At 46.1% G+C, this 18,881-nt stretch overlaps 1 protein-coding gene across 5 annotated transcripts in view; it reads right to left on the reverse strand.

The window, feature by feature from the left end:
• The window catches only part of KIAA1210 (KIAA1210 ortholog), a 608,938-nt gene that overhangs the window by 175,693 nt on the left and 414,364 nt on the right, over positions 1-18,881 (reverse strand). For all 5 annotated transcript variants that reach the window (XM_078688678.1, XM_078688680.1, XM_078688682.1 and 2 more), the window contains one exon: positions 6,116-6,274. In XM_078688678.1, coding sequence (XP_078544804.1) covers positions 6,116-6,274 — 159 coding nt within the window. The remainder of the gene's footprint in view (positions 1-6,115; positions 6,275-18,881) is intronic.

Genomic DNA, 18,881 nt, shown 5'->3' on the forward strand with positions numbered 1-18,881 from the left:
AATGTTTCCGCGTATGGAAAAGAAACAGCCGTGGCTTCTGTTTCAGGCGTGAAGAGCACACAGGAGGAAACGAAAACGCGCATCCATCAACGCATTTGAAAAAAACCAAATGAAATCCTCCTTCTGAAATGCAGAGCGTCGCTGAAGGTTGTCCGTCGCTTCTTTTCCAGGTACAGGAAACAAGAATGTATTCAGAAACTTTTATAAGTTCCGATGTAAATTTGGTCAAAAATGCGTAAATAGCATAAAATTAAGCAGGAAATGCTTCTAGGAAGGTTCAATGCTCCGTCCCTCGTCGCCAAATTGTAGTGTAAATAACTACAAATGATTTGAATAAATAGTAAGTTTATTCCATATAAAGAAGCACTCCTGCATACAGCTGAAGTCTCCAGGAACTCCGTGGTAACTGACAAAGATTACAGTTAATAACAAGCATATACATACAGTGAACTGTAAATGGTCACGAGTGATACAGAGTTAAACAATAACAAAGCTCGAGGTGATAAGTTAAATCAAAACATAGGCACGAGTCAGTACGAGTCCATGTGGGAGAAATGCGCGAGTGGACCTCGCGCCACGCATGTACTCGCGCTGACTCGTGTGCTAGCTATACAACAATCGCTTTTTTAGCCCCAACGTAGCTCCTTCCGTGATTTATCCCATGGCAATCCAATGCAGTGCCTTGAGACAGCCAGCATGGCCCTTATCGGCGTCCATTTACTTGCATTGCATGGCGGCTAGTTAGGGATAAATCAATAGTCAAAATATGGAAGTTCATTCGAATTTGGAAAAGCTGCAATGGAAATAGACAAAATAAATCCAAATATTGGGTTCCAATGTATAATTAATCCTCATGTGCAGAGATCAAAAGCTGTCCCTTGTGAAGTGCAATAGTATATTTAGTTCAGTTAACTTTCTTCCTTCTCATTTTAGGACTTGTGTTCCTGCATTTGTAACATTAAATACAGTTGGTCTCGCATTTGCAAGAGTTTTAGGTATTGGTTTTGTAAATGACAATGCTTTTTATTATGTGCTTTGAAAACTTGCAAGCGGTGTGTAAACACGCACTTTGTGCTTCTATTCGTTGCTTACGAAAAGCAAGGCTGGCAGTAGGAGGTGCGGTAACTGCCAGCCTTGCTTCTCCTAAGCAAGGACAATAAGTACAAAGTGCACCACTTGCATGTTTTCAAAACACATAAATAAAAGGCATTGCCATTTACATTGCCAACAGCTCAAACTCTTGCAAATGCGAGACCTATTGCATTGCAAATGCTTGTTCTTTGTGTTACTGGTTTGCTGTAATTCTATTATTCTTCAAATAACGCATTTAAACAAAAAAGAAAAAACTGTGGGATAATGCACCATTAAAGAAAATCCTGGCCGATGTTCCTTCATAGATCGCCTTAAGTGTATTAATAAATTTAGAGCTGAATCCCATTGTGCTCAAAACCTCCCAAAGGAAGACCCAGCATACTCGGCCGAATGCCGTAGCGGCATACAACGCTACTACAGCCAAAGGAGCAGATCGTTCTATGACCAGATCTATTGTACCAATTAACTGTTGGTTCTGTTCCTGTGTATATCTCTTGGGAATAAAACCCTTCTGATCTAAATGTATAAGCTGAGGAGCGAGTTTAGCCAATCTCCCCGCTAAGTTGCTCATAAAGATCTTATAATACGCATTAAGCAGGGAGATTGGCCGATAGGAATCCGCCCTATTAGGATCCTTAGATGGTTTCAAAATTAGGACTTGAGGATTTAGGGACCTGACCAACATGCCTATAGCTTGAATTGAACAGAGCTTACAAGAAAGACATCAGCTCCTCGATTAGAAGGTTATACACAGCATTTGGTAGAGCATTGGTAACTGTGGCTTTACCCTTCCTACTATTGGTTATACTCGAGCGAATCTCCTCCTAAGTTATTGGAGCATCAAGAACCTTACTGTTCAAAGCTATTAAATTGTGGAGCTGCAGCTTCCTCAACTAGGCCTTAATACACTCTGAGTTGGGGTATATTTCTTCCCCATATAAACTAGAACAGAGAGACACTAAGGAGGCCTGCACATCTTCCTACTTCCCCGAAGGGTCCCCTCTATCATTCACAACCAATTTTTCAATAAAATTTCTAGACCTGTCTGTCCGAGCCTTCCAGGCCAATAGGGCGCCAGCTTTTTTCCCATATTCAAAGATCTGCATAGACATGGCATTCCACTGAGCTCTACATTTTGATCCAAATAGACCCTGTATTTAATAATAATAATAATAATAATAATAATAATCCACATTTGTAAAGCGCAAACAATCACCTGGAAGGGCCTCTAGGCGCTGGGGGCCGTCGGGAAGATTAAGCAAGCTATTGTCCAGAGTCACATGGTGCTGGACTAATCTGCCGCCGGCGTTGGGGATCGAACCGTGATCCCCAGATTCCAATGTCAGTCGCGGCGCCTCATCTTCAAGTTGCTTCCGCAACCTTGCCTTAACATCAGGGGACCTCATTCTAGCTTGCAGCAAATCACCTTCCAGTGAGCCTACTTTATCATCCAAAGCCTTTAAGCTTAAACGTTCAACCCTTTTTTGAGCAGAAGACAGGCTTTGTAATTCCCCTCTGAGATAAGCCTTGAACGTGTCCCACACAACGTCCAGGGAAGCAGAGCCGAGTTTGTCCTTAAAGAACAACCCACATGTTTATTTTAATATCCCCCCATCTCAAGATCAGCAAGAATGGCTCTACTTAGAGTCCATCTTGGTCTCGGAAGTCTACAGTACCCAGCTAAGGAAAGGCTCATCGCCGCATGGTCCGAGATGTGACCTGGAAGGATGTTTATAGACGTTATTTCTTCGGCAATAGTCCTGTCTACAAAAAGATAGTCCAATCTAGAAAAATGAGCATGCTTTTGACTGTGAAAAGTAAAGCCCTCACTGGTTCCCATCTTATATCTCCAGACCCAGCTCTAGCAGTAAAATTTTTAACGTCCGACGTGCCCGAGGAGTGTTGTCATAACGACCTATGTTGGATCTATCCTGTACAGGGTTCAGCAGAACATTAAAATCCCCTCCATTATATTAGGAGCTGTGACCTCCATTAAAGTCCATTCTATGTTAGATAAAGGGAGGGATCATCAATGTTAGGCCCATAAATAACGGCGCAAACTAACTCTGCCCCTCCACAATCTAAAAATCTATCAGCCTCCTCCCAGATTAATCAGATTTGGAGGCTTTGATAGCACAGCCTAATCCTCGTTTAATTAAGGTAGCACCCCCTCCCCCCCCACAGTGAGCAGACTGTTCTGATACTAGAAAGTGGTCTACCCAAAGACACTTTAAAAATAAAGTTTTCCCTTCTAGAGTGTCTAAATAGGTCTCCTGGATCAGACAGACATGTGCACTGCTCTCCTCTAAATAATTTATTGCCAATCTCTGCCTACGTTTGCACCTGAGCTGGTTAACGTTCCAAGTTAAAAAATGTAACTCATTGGTCCTCCACATCTACAATATCCAGGGCAAACCTTGCCGCAGGCTGGCATAGTGATACGGTTAAGAACAATCTGAGAAGATAGAGTGAAACAAACATTTTTATATTTATTTTCACCTGCTGCTCCCCACCTCGGGCCCTTCCCCCTAGCCTCCCTCCCACTCACTGTCCATGCCCAACCCTCCCATCCCTAGGGAACCCTCCCTACCAACAGACAAAGCCTAGCGGCCTTCATTATTGGCTAAAAAAATAAACTTGTTATGTCGGGCCTCTCTTCACACCTCCCACCTCACCTCCACCTCATACTCCCACCTCCTTACTTACTAACTCCCTTGCTGATTTCCTCAATCAACATATCAGCTTTTTCCAAGGAGTGATGTGTATACATATTGTTATTCCACATTCGGAGAGAAGCAGGAAACTTTAACTGGGCTTTAGCACCAAGTTTATTCAGTTCCTAAATCCTTTCCCCCATCTCCCAATGCCTTAGTGTGGTAGTGTGGCAGACATCTGATCTTATCGAAAAAGAATAAGAGCTTGCTGAAAAAGATCCTTCTTTCAAGGCTGATGACAGAATAGCCTCCTTAGCAGTATAGTCAAGGAAATTAATTAAGATTCTCCTTGGCTTCTGTTGTCTTGGGTTACTCTTAAATGGATTTCAGAAGAGAGGTCCATATCTGACCGTTTTTTTAAGGCTGTATCTTGTAACAGAGATCACATAGGCCTTAATATCCGAGCCTTCCTCATTCTCAGGGATATTAATGAGTCTGCGATTATTCCTCCGAGTGTGATTTTTGAGACTTTCCAGATCCTTCTTCATTTTCCTGTTTTGGCGAGATAACCGGCTTACCTCTGCAGACATTTTGCCCATAGTTTGTTTAATCCTAGGGATTTCCTGCTCCAAAGCCTGGGTTCTCACCGAAACTTCCTCAAGTTTCTGGGCTAGAACAGCACAGGAAGTTGTACTGCGACTTGATTCTGCTCAGAGATTGAAAATCTACTCTTGAAGGCCAGAAGAATGTCTAGAAAGTTTTATTTTTATTCTGCATGTTTTCAAACAATCTTGCTCTTTCATATGAAAGAGCGACGCACCAAGATATTAAGTGGTTTGTGGGAAAGGCGATAGAAGTACCCCCGGCGTACATGAGAAGGATACTGCAAAACACCTTCAAGTTCCATAACTTATAAAGGAAGGAAGCCTTCAGCCTTGTTCCTCTACATGGTTATGGAACTCCTCTCGAACTTGCAATATCATTATAATGTACGGCAGCAGGCACCTTATACCTCATAACATATTGGGTATTATCATTGGGTACAAGTAAAGGGTTGGACTACCATTAAGTCACGCAAATCTTTAAAGTAGTTAAACACTGATTCATGATATGAATATATACAAATATGTACACTCCAACTGTACATTACAGAGATAATGCAAGTCACTGAGGAGTTTTGTGCATCTACAGACCCCGAAGGTTACAGACACTACGCCTTACAAAGTCACTGAACTCTGCAAGAACTTGTAGTATACTTTATAATGGTACATTATTCCATATATTAAGTTGGTCTTTTTTACTTCAGAAGCATCCATTTTACTAGGTAAGGTGGAACTTTATCTAGTCCTGGTTTTTTTCTTTGGATTGTGGGATTTGTATTTGCCTTTTGTAATACGATGACAACAGATCCCATAATGTGTCATGAAAAACAGGACAAGATGTGGAAATAGGAGGGAGAATTGTACCAATAATATGAAAAAATAACCTGTTCATAGAACACTATCAATAATAGGGTTATTAATACTAAATTTAAGTGGATTTAATTCACACTTGATGATGATAAACTATGTAGTCTTGTTGGGCTTCATAACCTTTGTTTCATCTTAGTGAGCAGGGTCGGACTTGCCATGGCAGGAATTGGGCATTTGATAAGAAGGCTGGAAGGGTGGGGGACAGTTTTGCAGTGATGGGGGCTGGTTTTGTTACTGCGGGCTGGTTTTGCAGCAATGCTGCAATATTGGCCCCCAATAACAAAAGCAGCAGTGCTTCACAGTTGCCCCCTCTCCCCTCTGGGAAGTGGGGGGCTGGTCCCAAAAAATTGCCAAGGATGCTGCGGGTTCCCAGTCCGGCCCATCAGTGAGCCATTGTGTCGCCTTAGCTAGGCCTTCAGTACTGGTGCTGTACCAATTATAGCAGGCACCAGCCTCTAGTGGAGTGAAGACTCGGGGGATGCCGAAACGATGGCCGTATCCTGTCAAGATAAAAACATCATGCACACGGACTGCTTCATATCAGCTAGCCTGCTCATGCTACGGCCTGATTGTGAGTGAGGCAGTGGGTCAGCTGGCACAGTTGGTGGGAAGCAGTGCTACGATATGGCACAGCTCCTTCTGCCCGTGGGTGAGGCCAAAGAGGGGAGAAGAATAATCCTGGTGGCAGTGGTACCAAAGGACAAGAGAAGGCATGTTAGGTCACTAGTATTTTCTAGCAGTTTATCACAAGCAAATAGTCGTGCCTTTTCCTTATTGTGTGCACATTCATATAAGAAATACAAATCAGAGCTGAAATGGTGCAAAAAGCAATATGGGCAACTTAGTTGAGCATGGACATTCTATGTCTAATTTTACTATATGACAATACTGGATTACCTTGGTAGATGAACATGTTAGAACTTCATGAAGAGTAGAAATTTCTGGAGGACTTTGTGGTAATCCATCATCTTCAGAAACTGCCCCAGCATCATCACCTGTTTTTTTTTTTATGACTCGCGGTGATGACCCAACTCTAATGTTGGACTGTAACTGTAGCTGCATGGAAAAAAATTACAATAATGGTGAATATACATTCTACATATAACAGTGCATTTAAAATGATCATTTATAATCAAAGAACATTTAGTATATAAATTAAATGCCATGCATAGGGCAATCATTGGCAATTCTTTCATGATGCATCTTTTTAATAATGTTTTAATGAAGCCTTGCAAAATCTCAGCCTGAAGACATTTCTAGGCTTTATAAAAGTCTATAGACTGTTCAACTCTTTATTTAGTAATACTGGTGATTCAAGTACTTACGACAGAGGATTAAATGGTAGAGTCTAGTGCCAATGAAAAGCAATTTATATCCAAATGCAAATACCTTTAAATCAATAAACAATTGAGAAAGTATAACATTTGTGTTAGACCTGCATTTTCCAGCGGGTTTATCCCTAGACGTTTTGCTTTTGACCTCCTGTTTTTGTTGGTTTTAGGACTGTGGATCAATGCTAAAGTGAATGCGCTCTCTGTATAAATTGTTATTATGGATAAATGGTTCCATAATTGGCTTATTTGATTTACCAATAAGTCCCTAGTACAGTGCACTGTGTTTGCCCAGGTCTTGTAAATCTAATGCGGCTAGTGGATCTGCAGCACTGATTGTGCCACCCAAACAAGCAGCCTTGCAAAAGGTTCTCAGACCTGCCATTTCAGTGTCTGTGTACAGTTTGGTACTGTCACGTCAACCTGGCAAGTGCATCCACTTGCAAGGCCCTAACTTCCCATGTCTTACATTTGAGTCACCCCTAAGGAAGGCCCAAGGTACCCCTGTGTGCCAGCTGCATTATCTGTGAATGGTAGGATATGCTTTGATGTGTGTACCATGTCCAGATAGTGAACTACAGGGAATTTAGTTTTTCACTTTTGAAAGGCTGTCTGACCTATAGGATAGAATGGGAGTTTATTTTTAACATCTTATAAATAGAACTTCCCATTGGGACAAGATACAAGATAGGAAGGTGGAGTTTAGTATGCCTGAACTCAGAATATAAAGATGCATCTTTTAGTAAGGATGATTTTTAGATTCTGTGTTAGAAAATACCACTTTTAGAAAGTAGATATTTTCTTGCTTAGTCATCCTGTGTACCTCTGCTGGTTTGTGAATTGACTGTCTGGTTTTAGAGTAACAGAGGCTGGGGATGTGCATTCACTGAAGACAGCAACTGTGGGGTTGAGGTGTGTCCTGCCTTTCCTGGATGAGTTAGGGGTGGGTTGAATAGACCTGGGCTGCATGTAGAGTAGGGGTGAGGAGATTTCATTTCACTTTAATGACCTGGTCTGCCTTACACAATTCTGTCTCTAATTCGGGCCGGGAAGCTGCACTAGATATAAATGTTGGGCCCATACCCGTAAACTTTAGATGACTTCTGGATTAATGAGGAACCTCTGCCAAGGAAAAAAACTGGGAAAGCTTAAGGAGAAGTGCTACCTCTTTGCTGTGTGCTGTCTGTGGTTGGCCTTCAGTGGCTGTTTCTGCCAAGAAGAGGATAAAGATCTCCAAGGTCTTCAAGTAGAGTTGCCTCCTGCAGTCTCAAGGACAAAAATACTTCAGCACCCGGTCCCCTGAACTTCCTTGTTGTGAGTTCTGACCTGCAAAGAGATGCCGGAGATGGGCCTCTGGAGGTTGTTCATTTTGGTGGGACCTGGAAAAGCGGCGCAACTATAAGAAGCAAAATGCACCCGTTTCCGACGCATCGCCGGAGAAAACGACGCAGCACCTGCCAGTGGCTTGAGAAATTCCACACGTTGAATCCCATGCACCAATAGCCGAAGTCTGAGATCACCACACCAATTCAGACGCAGGCCCTGGTGTGCGACTGCAAGAACCTACGCCTTGCGGGACCACAGCTGGAGAAAACGCAGTGCCATTGCCGCCTCCCCATTAAGAACAGATACATCCCTAATCCCCACACATCGCATCGGGCAACAAGTCTACAAGAACGCAGGGGGCCAAAGTAAGAAACAGATGCATTACCCTCCCTCAAGTAAGAATCTGATTTATCACCTCCCCTGAAGTACGAATCCGATGCATCACCTCCCCTGAAGTAAGAATCCGATGCATCACCTCCCCTGAAGTAAGGAACCAACGCATCACCTTCCCTAGGCATAAGGAACTCACGCATCACCTTCCCTGTGGCTGGTTTTGTTTATGATTGTGACGAATCTAAGGTACTTTGTGTTTAAAGTGATGCATCTATAGCTTGCTATGGACAGAACTGTTTCTACCTTTTAAGTCATATTTTGATTACATTTTTCATTACTGTATTGTGGATTTTTGTCGTTTTGGGTTTGTTTGGTTTAAATTAAGTTTACGTATTTTTCTAAACTGGTGTGGTGTCCATTTGTAGTGTTTTCTCTGTGTTACTGTGTGTGTGCACAAATGCTTTACACACTGCCTCTGAGATAAGCCTGTCTGCTCATGCCAAGCTACCAATGTGGAGAGCATGGGTTATTTTGGAAGTGTATCCCCGTTACACGGACTAGGAAGCAGGGTCCCTACTAGGACAAAGGTGCAAACCATTGCCAACTAGAGACCCCCATTTCTAACAATTTGGCATCTCTTGACCACAGTGTTAGTGACACTGGTATGGTTTTATGGCGAGATTCCATTACTTTCTACCTTATGAGCGGTTACATTACAGGTAAGTACTGAAGGAGTCTTTACTATGAGGGATTTCAGTACTTTACTTGCTATGTTAGGGGGATTTCTAAAGCACAAGCTGCCCCAGAATGGGACTTCCCAGCGTTTTCCACGACAATACAACATAAGCCATACTGAGAAGCATGACATAGAAAAGCATAAAGAAGCCTAGACTGCAAATAGCCAAGTCTTTAGCTGTGTTCTGAAACTAAGATGGTTTTGAGTTTTCCTTTGTCATGGAGGCAGAGTATTCTTTAGCGCCAATGCTCGGAAGGACCTTCCTCCCAATCTCGCTACATTAGTATGTGATATAAAGGCCCAATTCAAATTGGCCAAGTAGAGAGTTCTGGTAGGCAGATATGGTTGAATCAGAACAGCTAAGATGGAAGCACCTTGTCCATTCATGATTATATGGGCAATGCACAATGCTTTGAATTGCGTAGCAGCTAATGAAGTTTGCAGAAAAAGCCTAGAGGTGTTACAGAATTTAGGAAGAGAAAAAAGTCTTGCGGCTGCATTCTGGACAATCTGTAGCCTATTTATAACAGATCTTTTGGCACCCAAATAGAGGATATTACAGTAGTCCAGTCACAAAATGATTAGAGACTGTACAATCATTTGCCGAATTTGTGGATGGAATAATCCGAAGCTCGGTTTGAGGCTTCTCTGGGTTCCAAAGCACTTGCATCAAAAATGGAAATCGTGTTATCAAATCACACAGCAATATTCTTTACAGATGATTTAGGCTTTGGAAGGGGCCCCAACATCTTTGGTCACCAATGATTTCCACAAGTCTGGGTATTTTTCCCCAGCAGGAGGATCTCAGTAGTCGTGCATCCAACATGCAACAACTGTAATACAGTTTTCAATGTTGGCTATACTCTTCGTCATACCTGCTGATTAACCCCTTCGGGGCTAATGACGAGCTGGGCTCGTCATCGCGCTTAACTGTCCTGCGCGGATGACAAGGCCAGCTCGTCATCAGCCCCACCCTCGGGGGAAGCGCTGGCGCTCCCCCCGAGGCTCTCTGATCTTCGGTTTTGCAATGGGGGCGGCAGCGGAAGAGCTTCCGCTGCCGCCCCCGCCCCCCCCATGGTAATCCCTGATGACGTCAGCGCGCACAGCGCGCGCTGACATCATCAGGGATTCCCAGCGCTCAGGAAGCCATTTGCTTCCTGACCGCGCTGGAAGAAGGTAGGTTTCTCGAGGCTGGCGGGGGTTTGGGGGCAGCGAAGAGGCATCAGTGGAGAGGAAAGAGATTTTCCTTTCCCCTGATGTCTCTTTGCAGGGCATTTCTGCCTCACGATCGCGCACAGCGTCGCGATTGTGCGGCGGAAATGCCCCCACTAGACACCAGGGATATACTTTTAGTTTTTAGGAAGTGACCCCTTGGGCAAGGGTCGCTTCCAGGCGGGCTGGCAATATGTTTTCGTTTTTCTGCCCCCCCTGGGGGGAAATCGGCCCGTTTTTTCGGCCGTTTTGCCCCCAGGGGGGGGCAGAAATTCCCCACTAGCACCAGGGATATTGATTTTAGCCAAGATGGCGGCCATTGATTTTGTTTACGTTTTTCTGTCCCCCCTGGGGGCAAATCGGCCCGTTTTTTTTTGCCGTTTTGCCCCCAGGGGGGACAGAAAATGCCCACTAGACACCAGGGATATAATTTTAGTTTTTAGGAAGCGACCCCTTGGGCAAGGGTCGCTTCCAGGCGGGGTCTGAGTATGTTTTCGTTTTTCTGCCCCCCCTGGGGGGAAATCGGCCCGTTTTTCGGCCGTTTTGCCCCCAGGGGGGGGCAGAAATTACCCACTAGAACCAGGGATTTTTGTTGGGGCAATGTGTTTGTTTTGGGAAGCGACCCCTTGGGTAAGGGTCGCTTCCAGGTGGACATGATTGTGTTTTTGTTTTTCTGTCCACCCTGGGGGAAAATCGGCCTGTTTTTTTTGCCGTTTTGCCCCCAGGGGGGGCGGAAAATGCCCACTAACACAAAGTTTTTAGGAAGCGACCCCTTGGGCATGTTTGCTGGTGGTGTGTGTGGGGAGTGGTACTTGGCTGGATGGTGTGCGTGGAGCGGTGCTTGGCTGGCGGTGTGTGTGGAGTGGTACTTGGCTGTCGGTGTGCGCTGAGTGGTGTTTGGCTGGCGGTGTGCGTGGAGGGGTACTTGGCTATCTATGCACGGAGTGGTGCTTGGCTGGCGGTGTGTGTGGAGTGGCGCTTGGCTGGTGGTGTGTGTAGAGTGGTACTTGGCTGTCTGTGCACGGAGTGGTGCTTGGCTGGCGGTGTGTGTGGAGTGGCGCTTGGCTGGTGGTGTGCGTGGAGTGCTACTTTGCTGTCTGTGCACGGAGTGCTGCTTGGCTGGCGGTGTGTGTGGAGTGGCGCTTGGCTGGTGGTGTGCGTGGAGTGCCACTTTGCTGTCTGTGCACGGAGTGCTGCTTGGCTGGTGGTGTGCGTGGAGTGGCGCTTGGCTGGTGGTGTGCGTGGAGTGCCACTTTGCTGTCTGTGCACGGAGTGGCGCTTGGCTGGTGGTGTGCGTGGAGTGCTACTTTGCTGTCTGTGCACGGAGTGCTGCTTGGCTGGCGGTGTGTGTGGAGTGGCGCTTGGCTGGTGGTGTGCGTGGAGTGCTACTTTGCTGTCTGTGCACGGAGTGCTGCTTGGCTGGCGGTGTGTGTGGAGTGGCGCTTGGCTGGTGGTGTGCGTGGAGTGCTACTTTGCTGTCTGTGCACGGAGTGCTGCTTGGCTGGCGGTGTGTGTGGAGTGGCGCTTGGCTGGTGGTGTGCGTGGAGTGCTACTTTGCTGTCTGCACGGAGTGCTGCTTGGCTGGCGGTGTGTGTGGAGTGCTGCTTGGCTGGCGGTGTGTGTGGAGTGGCGCTTGGCTGGTGGTGTGCGTGGAGTGCTACTTTGCTGTCTGTGCACGGAGTGCTGCTTGGCTGGCGGTGTGTGTGGAGTGGCGCTTGGCTGGTGGTGTGCGTGGAGTGCTACTTTGCTGTCTGTGCACGGAGTGCTGCTTGGCTGGAGGTGTGTGTTGAGTGACGCTTGGCTGGTGGTGTGCGTGGAGTGCTACTTTGCTGTCTGTGCACGGAGTGCTGCTTGGCTGGCGGTGTGTGTGGAGTGGTGTTTGGCTGGCGGTGTGTGGGGAGTGGTGTTTGGCTGGCGGTGTGTGGGGAGTGGTACTTGGCTGGATGGTGTGCGTGGAGTGGTACTTGGCTGTCGGTGTGCGCTGAGTGGGGTTTGGCTGGCGGTGTGCATGGTCTGGTGCTAAGATGGTGGTGTGGGTGGACTGGAACTCTGCTGGCGGTGTGTGAGTAGTTACTTTCTGTTGGTCACTACACACACTGCTAGTTGAGTGACACTCTACGCAGTCCATCATTTTCTGTAGTTGCTATGTCAGATATGTGGGCGTGTGAAAGTGATGGGCGGCTGGCGGTGTGAATGTTTTGCATGTGTCACACGTACAAAAGGTGTATGAATGTCCTTACTGCCCCTGTGTGATATGGGTACTGGTAGTAGCAAAAGACTGACTGGCACCAAAGTGGTCAGGCACTTTAAAAAAATTCAAAAAATTATCCAGTGTCTTGATGTTAAACCTCATCTAATCTCATTTGGTCTAAGCCCTAATTGATGGCCCATCTGGCCGAATTTTAATTTGGGGGGCAAATTTGTGTGTTGTTTTTTTAATTGTTATATTGTTTGTGAAATGTGGTAGTAATTTTTTTTTCTTCTCTATTTTTGTCTTGTTCCAGGCTTTTGCTGTTTGGATTGTTGTAGGTTGCGTGTCTGTTTGCAGCTTGTGTAGTTGCTTGTGCTTGGTAAGTGAATGTATTTTGTACTACTTCTCCTTGATGTTTGTCTTTTTGAAAAAGGTTGTACTTCTAGCAGTTTGTGTGGCTCTGTTTTTTTTTCAGCATTAGTGTTTGATGTGCACTTTGTTTTCTAATGTCATTTCTTTTTTTCTTTCTAGTGGGATTTCATTTCTTTTCGCTGTGTCTCAACAGAGTAGGTGCTGGTGAGTGTAGCTATATTTTGTAAGAGTGAAATTGTTTTGGATTGTATTTATCTTTTAGTGAAAGCCTTACCTTGTTTACTTCTTACTTTGCACAGTGTAGGTTGTTGTTCACTTGTGTGTGCAGTCTTCTTGCTTTGTAAGGATAATGGCTAGTCGCAGGATTACTGCTCAGCAGGTTCTTGGTTTGCTTTTTGAGTCTTCCTCGGACCATGGTTCAGAGTCTGAGTCCGATTCGGACTCCCAGGAAGCGGCAGAAGATTCAGGCAGTGAGTTTTCTCTTCGCATGGAATCATCATCATCGGATGATGACTCTTCTTCTAGTGCTGATGAAGGGCCTATGGTACAGGAGGACATTGTGTTGCCGGTAGTGGGCCAAGAGGCACCTGTGCTGCTGCCTAGGGCCGCAAGGTTTCCTTTCTTTTTACGTCGGCAAGAGGCATGTGGGCTGGAGCCTGCACCCAAAAGGCTTCACATTGCTGTGGTGCGCAAAGGGGCATCTGGTGCTTTTCGTCTTCCTGCTCGTGTAGTGCAGCAAGAGGCATCTGGGGCTGTTAGGCTTCCCATTGGTGTAGAGCGGCAAGAGGCATCTGGGCCTGCTGGGTTTCCCGGTGGTGTAGTGCAGCAAGAAGCATCTCAGGCTGCTGGGCTTCCCGTTGGTGTAGTGCAGGAAGAGCCCTCTGGGGATGCTACGTCTTCTGTTGGTGTTGTGCAGCCAGAAGTATCTGTGGCTGTTAGGCTTCCCGTTGGAGAACAGCAGCAAGATGTTTCGGTGCTGCAGGCTGGGGTGGCTGCTCCCCCCGTTGATAGGGATGGCCTCTGGGTTCCCCCTGGCTTGGTGCAGCCGGCATTTCCAGAGTTCACTGGTGTTCCTGGGTGTAGAGTGAATACAGAGAATTTTCTGCCAATTAATTTTTTTCAGTTGTTTTTTGACGATGTGTTTTTGCAAGAGATTGTTGAGCAAACCAATTTATATGCAGAACAATATTTGAGGGCCAACAGTGCCAGCCTTAAGCCCTATTGTAGAGCAATCCGGTGGACTCCCACCAATGTTGAAGAGATGAAGAAGTTTCTGGGATTAACTTTTTTGATGGGCTTGATAAGGAAGTCATCAATTACTTCATATTGGTCCACTAGTCCCTTGATGGTAACAGCTATATTTCCAGCAGTCATAAGTCGTGATCGGTATACGCTTCTTCTTCGGATGATGCATTTTGCTGATAATAGTTTAGCGTTGTCACGCGATCACCCTGATTGTGACCGTTTGTTTAAAATTCGGCCTGTCCTTGATCACTTTGTTGATCGTTTTTCTGAGATTTTTGTCCCTGGTAAAGAAATTGCAGTGGATGAGTCTTTGGTGTTGTTCAAGGGCCGCTTGGTTTTTAGGCAATACATTCCTAGTAAGAGGTCACGCTATGGAATCAAACTGTATATGCTGTGTGACAGTGAGACTGGATATGTCTACAATTTCAGGGTGTACACTGGTAAGGAGTCCCGCATTAACCCTCCTGGTTGTCCTTCTACTTTTGGAGTAACTGAGAAAATTGTGTGGGAACTAGGTAGAGGATTATTTAACAAAGGCCATCATTTATATGTAGATAACTTCTACACTGGTGTGCAGTTGTTCAAGGAGTTGGCCAAAGTGGGCACTGTTGCTTGTGGCACAATGCGCAGTAACCGTAAAGGTTTCCCAAAGGAACTTGTTTGCAAAAGGCTTGTGCGGGGACAGTCTACGGCATTGCGATGTGGGGAGCTTTTAGCTGTGAAGTATTCAGACAAGAGAGATGTGTACATGCTGACTACTATCCACGATGAAAGTACTGTACCTGTGCCTGTTTGGGGTCAGGGTGCTGAAGTGCGCAAACCTGTGTGCATTCTAGCTTACAATAAGTTCATGGGTGGTGTTGACAGAGTAGATCAGAGGTTGGAACCTTATGCTGCTCTTCGAAAGGCTTACGTTTGGTACAAGAAGTTGGCTATCCATCTGTTCCACTTGGCATCATTTAATGCTTTCGTTGTGTACCAGAAGTCTTGTCCTGGGACGAAGATGACTTTTCTTAAGTTTCAGGAGTCTATAATAGGCAGCCTTGTACTTGTGCAGCAGGCAAGTGTTCCTAGATTTGGAGTGGTGGAGGAAGTGGCTAGATTGCAAGATCGCCACTTTCCTGAATCTATTCCTTCCACTACTGCTAGAGACTTTCCGACTAGAAGATGCAGAGTCTGTTGGCGAAGAGGCGTGCGGAAGGAGTCTCGTATATACTGTCCTGACTGTCCTTCTAAGCCTGCATTGTGTATGTCAGCTTGTTTTAAATCGTACCACACGCAAAAGAACTATTGGGAGTTTGAATGAGCTGTAAAGTGAATTGCCTGGTCTGCATTCTGTAAAACATTTTTAGTTTGTTTCAAGGATTGGCATTAGTGCAAAGTTTTTATTTTAAGAATTTGTGTTACCTGATTTGTAGGTATTTCCATTTGTTTAGTGTTATTTTCAAAAAAAGAATTCTAAATGTGTTTGTGGTTTGTGCCGGCTGGTGCTTGGCTGGCGGTGTGTGTGGAGTGGTGCTTGGCTGGCGGTGTGTGTGGAGTGGTGCTTGGCTGGCGGTGTGTGTGGAGTGGTGCTTGGCTGGCGGTGTGTGTGGAGTGGTGCTTGGCTGGCGGTGTGTGTGGAGTGGTGCTTGGCTGGCGGTGTGTGTGGAGTGGTGCTTGGCTGGCGGTGTGTGTGGAGTGCTGCTTGGCTGGCGGTGTGTGTGGAGTGCTGCTTGGCTGGCGGTGTGTGTGGAGTGCTGCTTGGCTGGCGGTGTGTGTGGAGTGCTGCTTGGCTGGCGGTGTGTGTGGAGTGGTGCTTGGCTGGCAGTGTGTGTGGAATGGTGCTTGGCTGGCAGTGTGTGTGGAGTGGCGCTTGGCTGGTGGTGTTTGTGGAGTGGTACTTGGCTGGAGGGTGTGCGTGGAGCGGTGTTTAGCTGTCTGTGCACGGAGTGGTGCTTGGCTGGCGGTGTGCGTGGAGAGGCGCTTGGCTGGTGGTGTGCGCTGAGTGTTTGGCTGGCGGTGTGCATGGTCTGGTGCTTGGCTGGTGGTGTGGGTGGACTGGCGCTCGGCTGGCGGTGTGTGAGTAGTTACTTTCTGTTGGTCACTGCACACACTGCTTGTTGAGTGACACTCCACGCAGTCCATCAATTTGTGTAGTTCCAGTGTCAGAAATGTGGGCGTGTGAAAGTGATGGGCCCTTGAATGGCGCCGTTTGCTGGAGTGAGTGTTGAAATGTGATGGGTCCGCGGCTGGCGTTGTGAATGTTTTGAATGTGTCACACGTACGAAAGGTGTATGAATGGCCTGTAAAGAGGTTGGTGCCTTGACGTGGCTTTACAGCTCACGAGCTGTGAGTCAGTGGTTCAGTTTATCATACTTGCAATTATACACAGTGTATTTCATTTTTGTGAAATTACTTGCGTATACAATTGTATGTACTGAATCAACACTCACCCTCGTGCCAAATCCAACCAGTATGTGTGTGTGCTTGCGGATTAGATGGGTGTGCAGTAATAATTGTTTTTTTTTCTCTTTCTGCATTAGGGTGTACCTTGTCCCTTATTGTGATTGTTGTAATGTGTTGCTTTTATTCCAGATGGTGTCAGTGGTCTTGTTTGTATCAGGTATGAAAGGTGCGTGAATGGCCTGTAAAACGGTTGGTGCCTTGTCGTGGCTTTACAGCTCACGAGTTGCGAGTCACTGGTTCGGTTTTTATGCATTTATTTATTGACAGAGCATTTCATTTTTTTGAAATATCTTGTTAATAAAATTTTATATACTGAACCATCACTCGCCCTCGTGCCAAATCCAACCTGTATGTGTGTGTCTTTGAGGAATAGATAGCCGTGCTTGAATGTTTGACTTTAGAGTAACTCTGTTAAGGTGAGGTACCCTTTTACTCGGGAGAACAAGGGGAACGCTGGGTGGTAGGACATTTTTGCCGGCACGGCGATCCCACGGCAAAATTTTGGGAAAAGTGCTATTTTTACCTAATTAAGGTTTGCAAGGAGTTCTGGGTAGGAAAACATTGGGGGACCCACGCATGCCATACCTCCCTGGACTCCCCCGGGTGTCTACTTTTCAGAAATGTGTGGGTTTGGTAGGTTTCCCTAGATGGCTGTCTCGCACGGGGCCAGAAACCCAGGTAACCCCTCTTGCAAAAGCTGGAGAATTCATGTCCACCAGCTTTTGCAAGAGGGGTTACCCGGGTTTTTGGCCCCGTGCGAGACAGCCATCTAGGGAAACCTACCAAACCCACACATTTCTGAAAAGTAGACACCCGGGGGCTTCCAAGGAGGTATGGCTTGCGTGGATCCTCCAATGTTCCTTTACCCAGAATCCCTTGCAAACCTCATTTTTTGCTTGGAAAAAAATCAGTTTTTTCACACGTTTTAGTGTGGGCAAGCGTGGCATCACTGGGCTCACACAAATTACCTCCCACCCAGCGTTCCCCAAGGTCTCCCGATAAAAATGGTACCTCACTTGCGTGGTTAGGCATAGCGGCTGCTTTAGGAAAAGGCCCAATTCATACTGTGGAGACGAAAACATTACCTTTAGCCAAATAATCTTATTTTTTGAGGGGGTCACCTGAGCTTTTGGCCCGGGGCTTGGCAGGCATCTTTGGAAACTACCAAACCCAAACAGTTCTGAGAACTAGACACCCGGGGGAGTCCAGGGTGGTATGGCATGCGTGGGTCCCCCAATGTTTTCCTACCCAGAAACCCCTGCAAACCTGAAATTTTGGTCCAAAAACCCACTTTTCCATACTTTTTTGGGTGGGATCTCGCTGCCGGAACAAATGTCCTACCACCCAGCGTTTCCCTTGTTCTCCCGAGTAAAATGATACCTCACTTGTGTGGGTGGGCCAAAGGCAAGTGACTTAGGCTGGGGTGCTTAATTTGTAAAACGTAAATGTGAGTAAAAACTACTTTTTTCAAAATTCATTTTTGGGGTGTTCTGCTTTGGGGCACCCACACAAGTGAGGTATCCTTTTACTCGGGAGAACAAGGGGAACGCAGGGTGGTACGACTTTTTTGCCGGCACGGCGATCGCACACCATAAAGTTTGGAAAAGGGCAATTTTTACCTAATTTTAAGGTTTGCAGAGAGTTCTGGGTAGGAAAACATTGGGGGACCCATGCATGCCATACCTCCCTGGACTCCCCCAGGTGTCTAGTTTTCAGAACTGTTTGGGTTTGCTACTTTGCAAATAATACCACCGAGCCCCGGTCCACAAATTCAGATCCCCCCCCCCAAAATCAAGGTAGTTTTGCAATAAGGTAATGTAAATTCACCACCGTACGATTTGAACCGTTTCCTGTTGCAGCCACTATGTCTACCCACGCAAGTGAGGTACCGTTTTTTTCGGGAGACCTGGGGGCACGCTGGGCGAGTGGAAATTTGTTGATCCACGCAGATTCCAGAACTTTCCACCACAGAAATGTGAGGAAAATGTGTTTTTTTGGTCAAATATTTATGTTTTCAAGGGATTCTGGGTAACAAAACCTGGGGTTAGGCAGACGAGTCACCCCATCCTGAATTCCCCTGGGTGTCTAGTTTTCAAAAATGTATAGGTTTGCTAGGTTTCCTTAGGTGCTGGCAGAGCTACGGCGCAAAAACAAAAGGTAGTCTTTTTGTCCGAATCGTGCAAAATTTCACTGGGAAATTGAGGTGCGACCATGCTGCGTTTTGCGCTGTTTCATGTCGCAGCCACTATGCCTACCCACGCAAGTGAGGTACCATTTTTTTCGGGAGACCTGGGGGCACGCTGGGTGAGTGGAAATTTGTTGATCCACGCAGATTCCAGAACTTTCCACCACAGAAATGTGAGGAAAATGTGTTTTTTTGGTCAAATATTTATGTTTTCAAGGGATTCTGGGTAACAAAACCTGGGGGTAGGCAGACGAGTCACCCCATCCTGAATTCCCCTGGGTGTC

Source organism: Lissotriton helveticus, chromosome 4_1, assembly GCF_964261635.1.
Source record: "Lissotriton helveticus chromosome 4_1, aLisHel1.1, whole genome shotgun sequence".
NCBI lineage: Eukaryota > Metazoa > Chordata > Amphibia > Caudata > Salamandridae > Lissotriton > Lissotriton helveticus.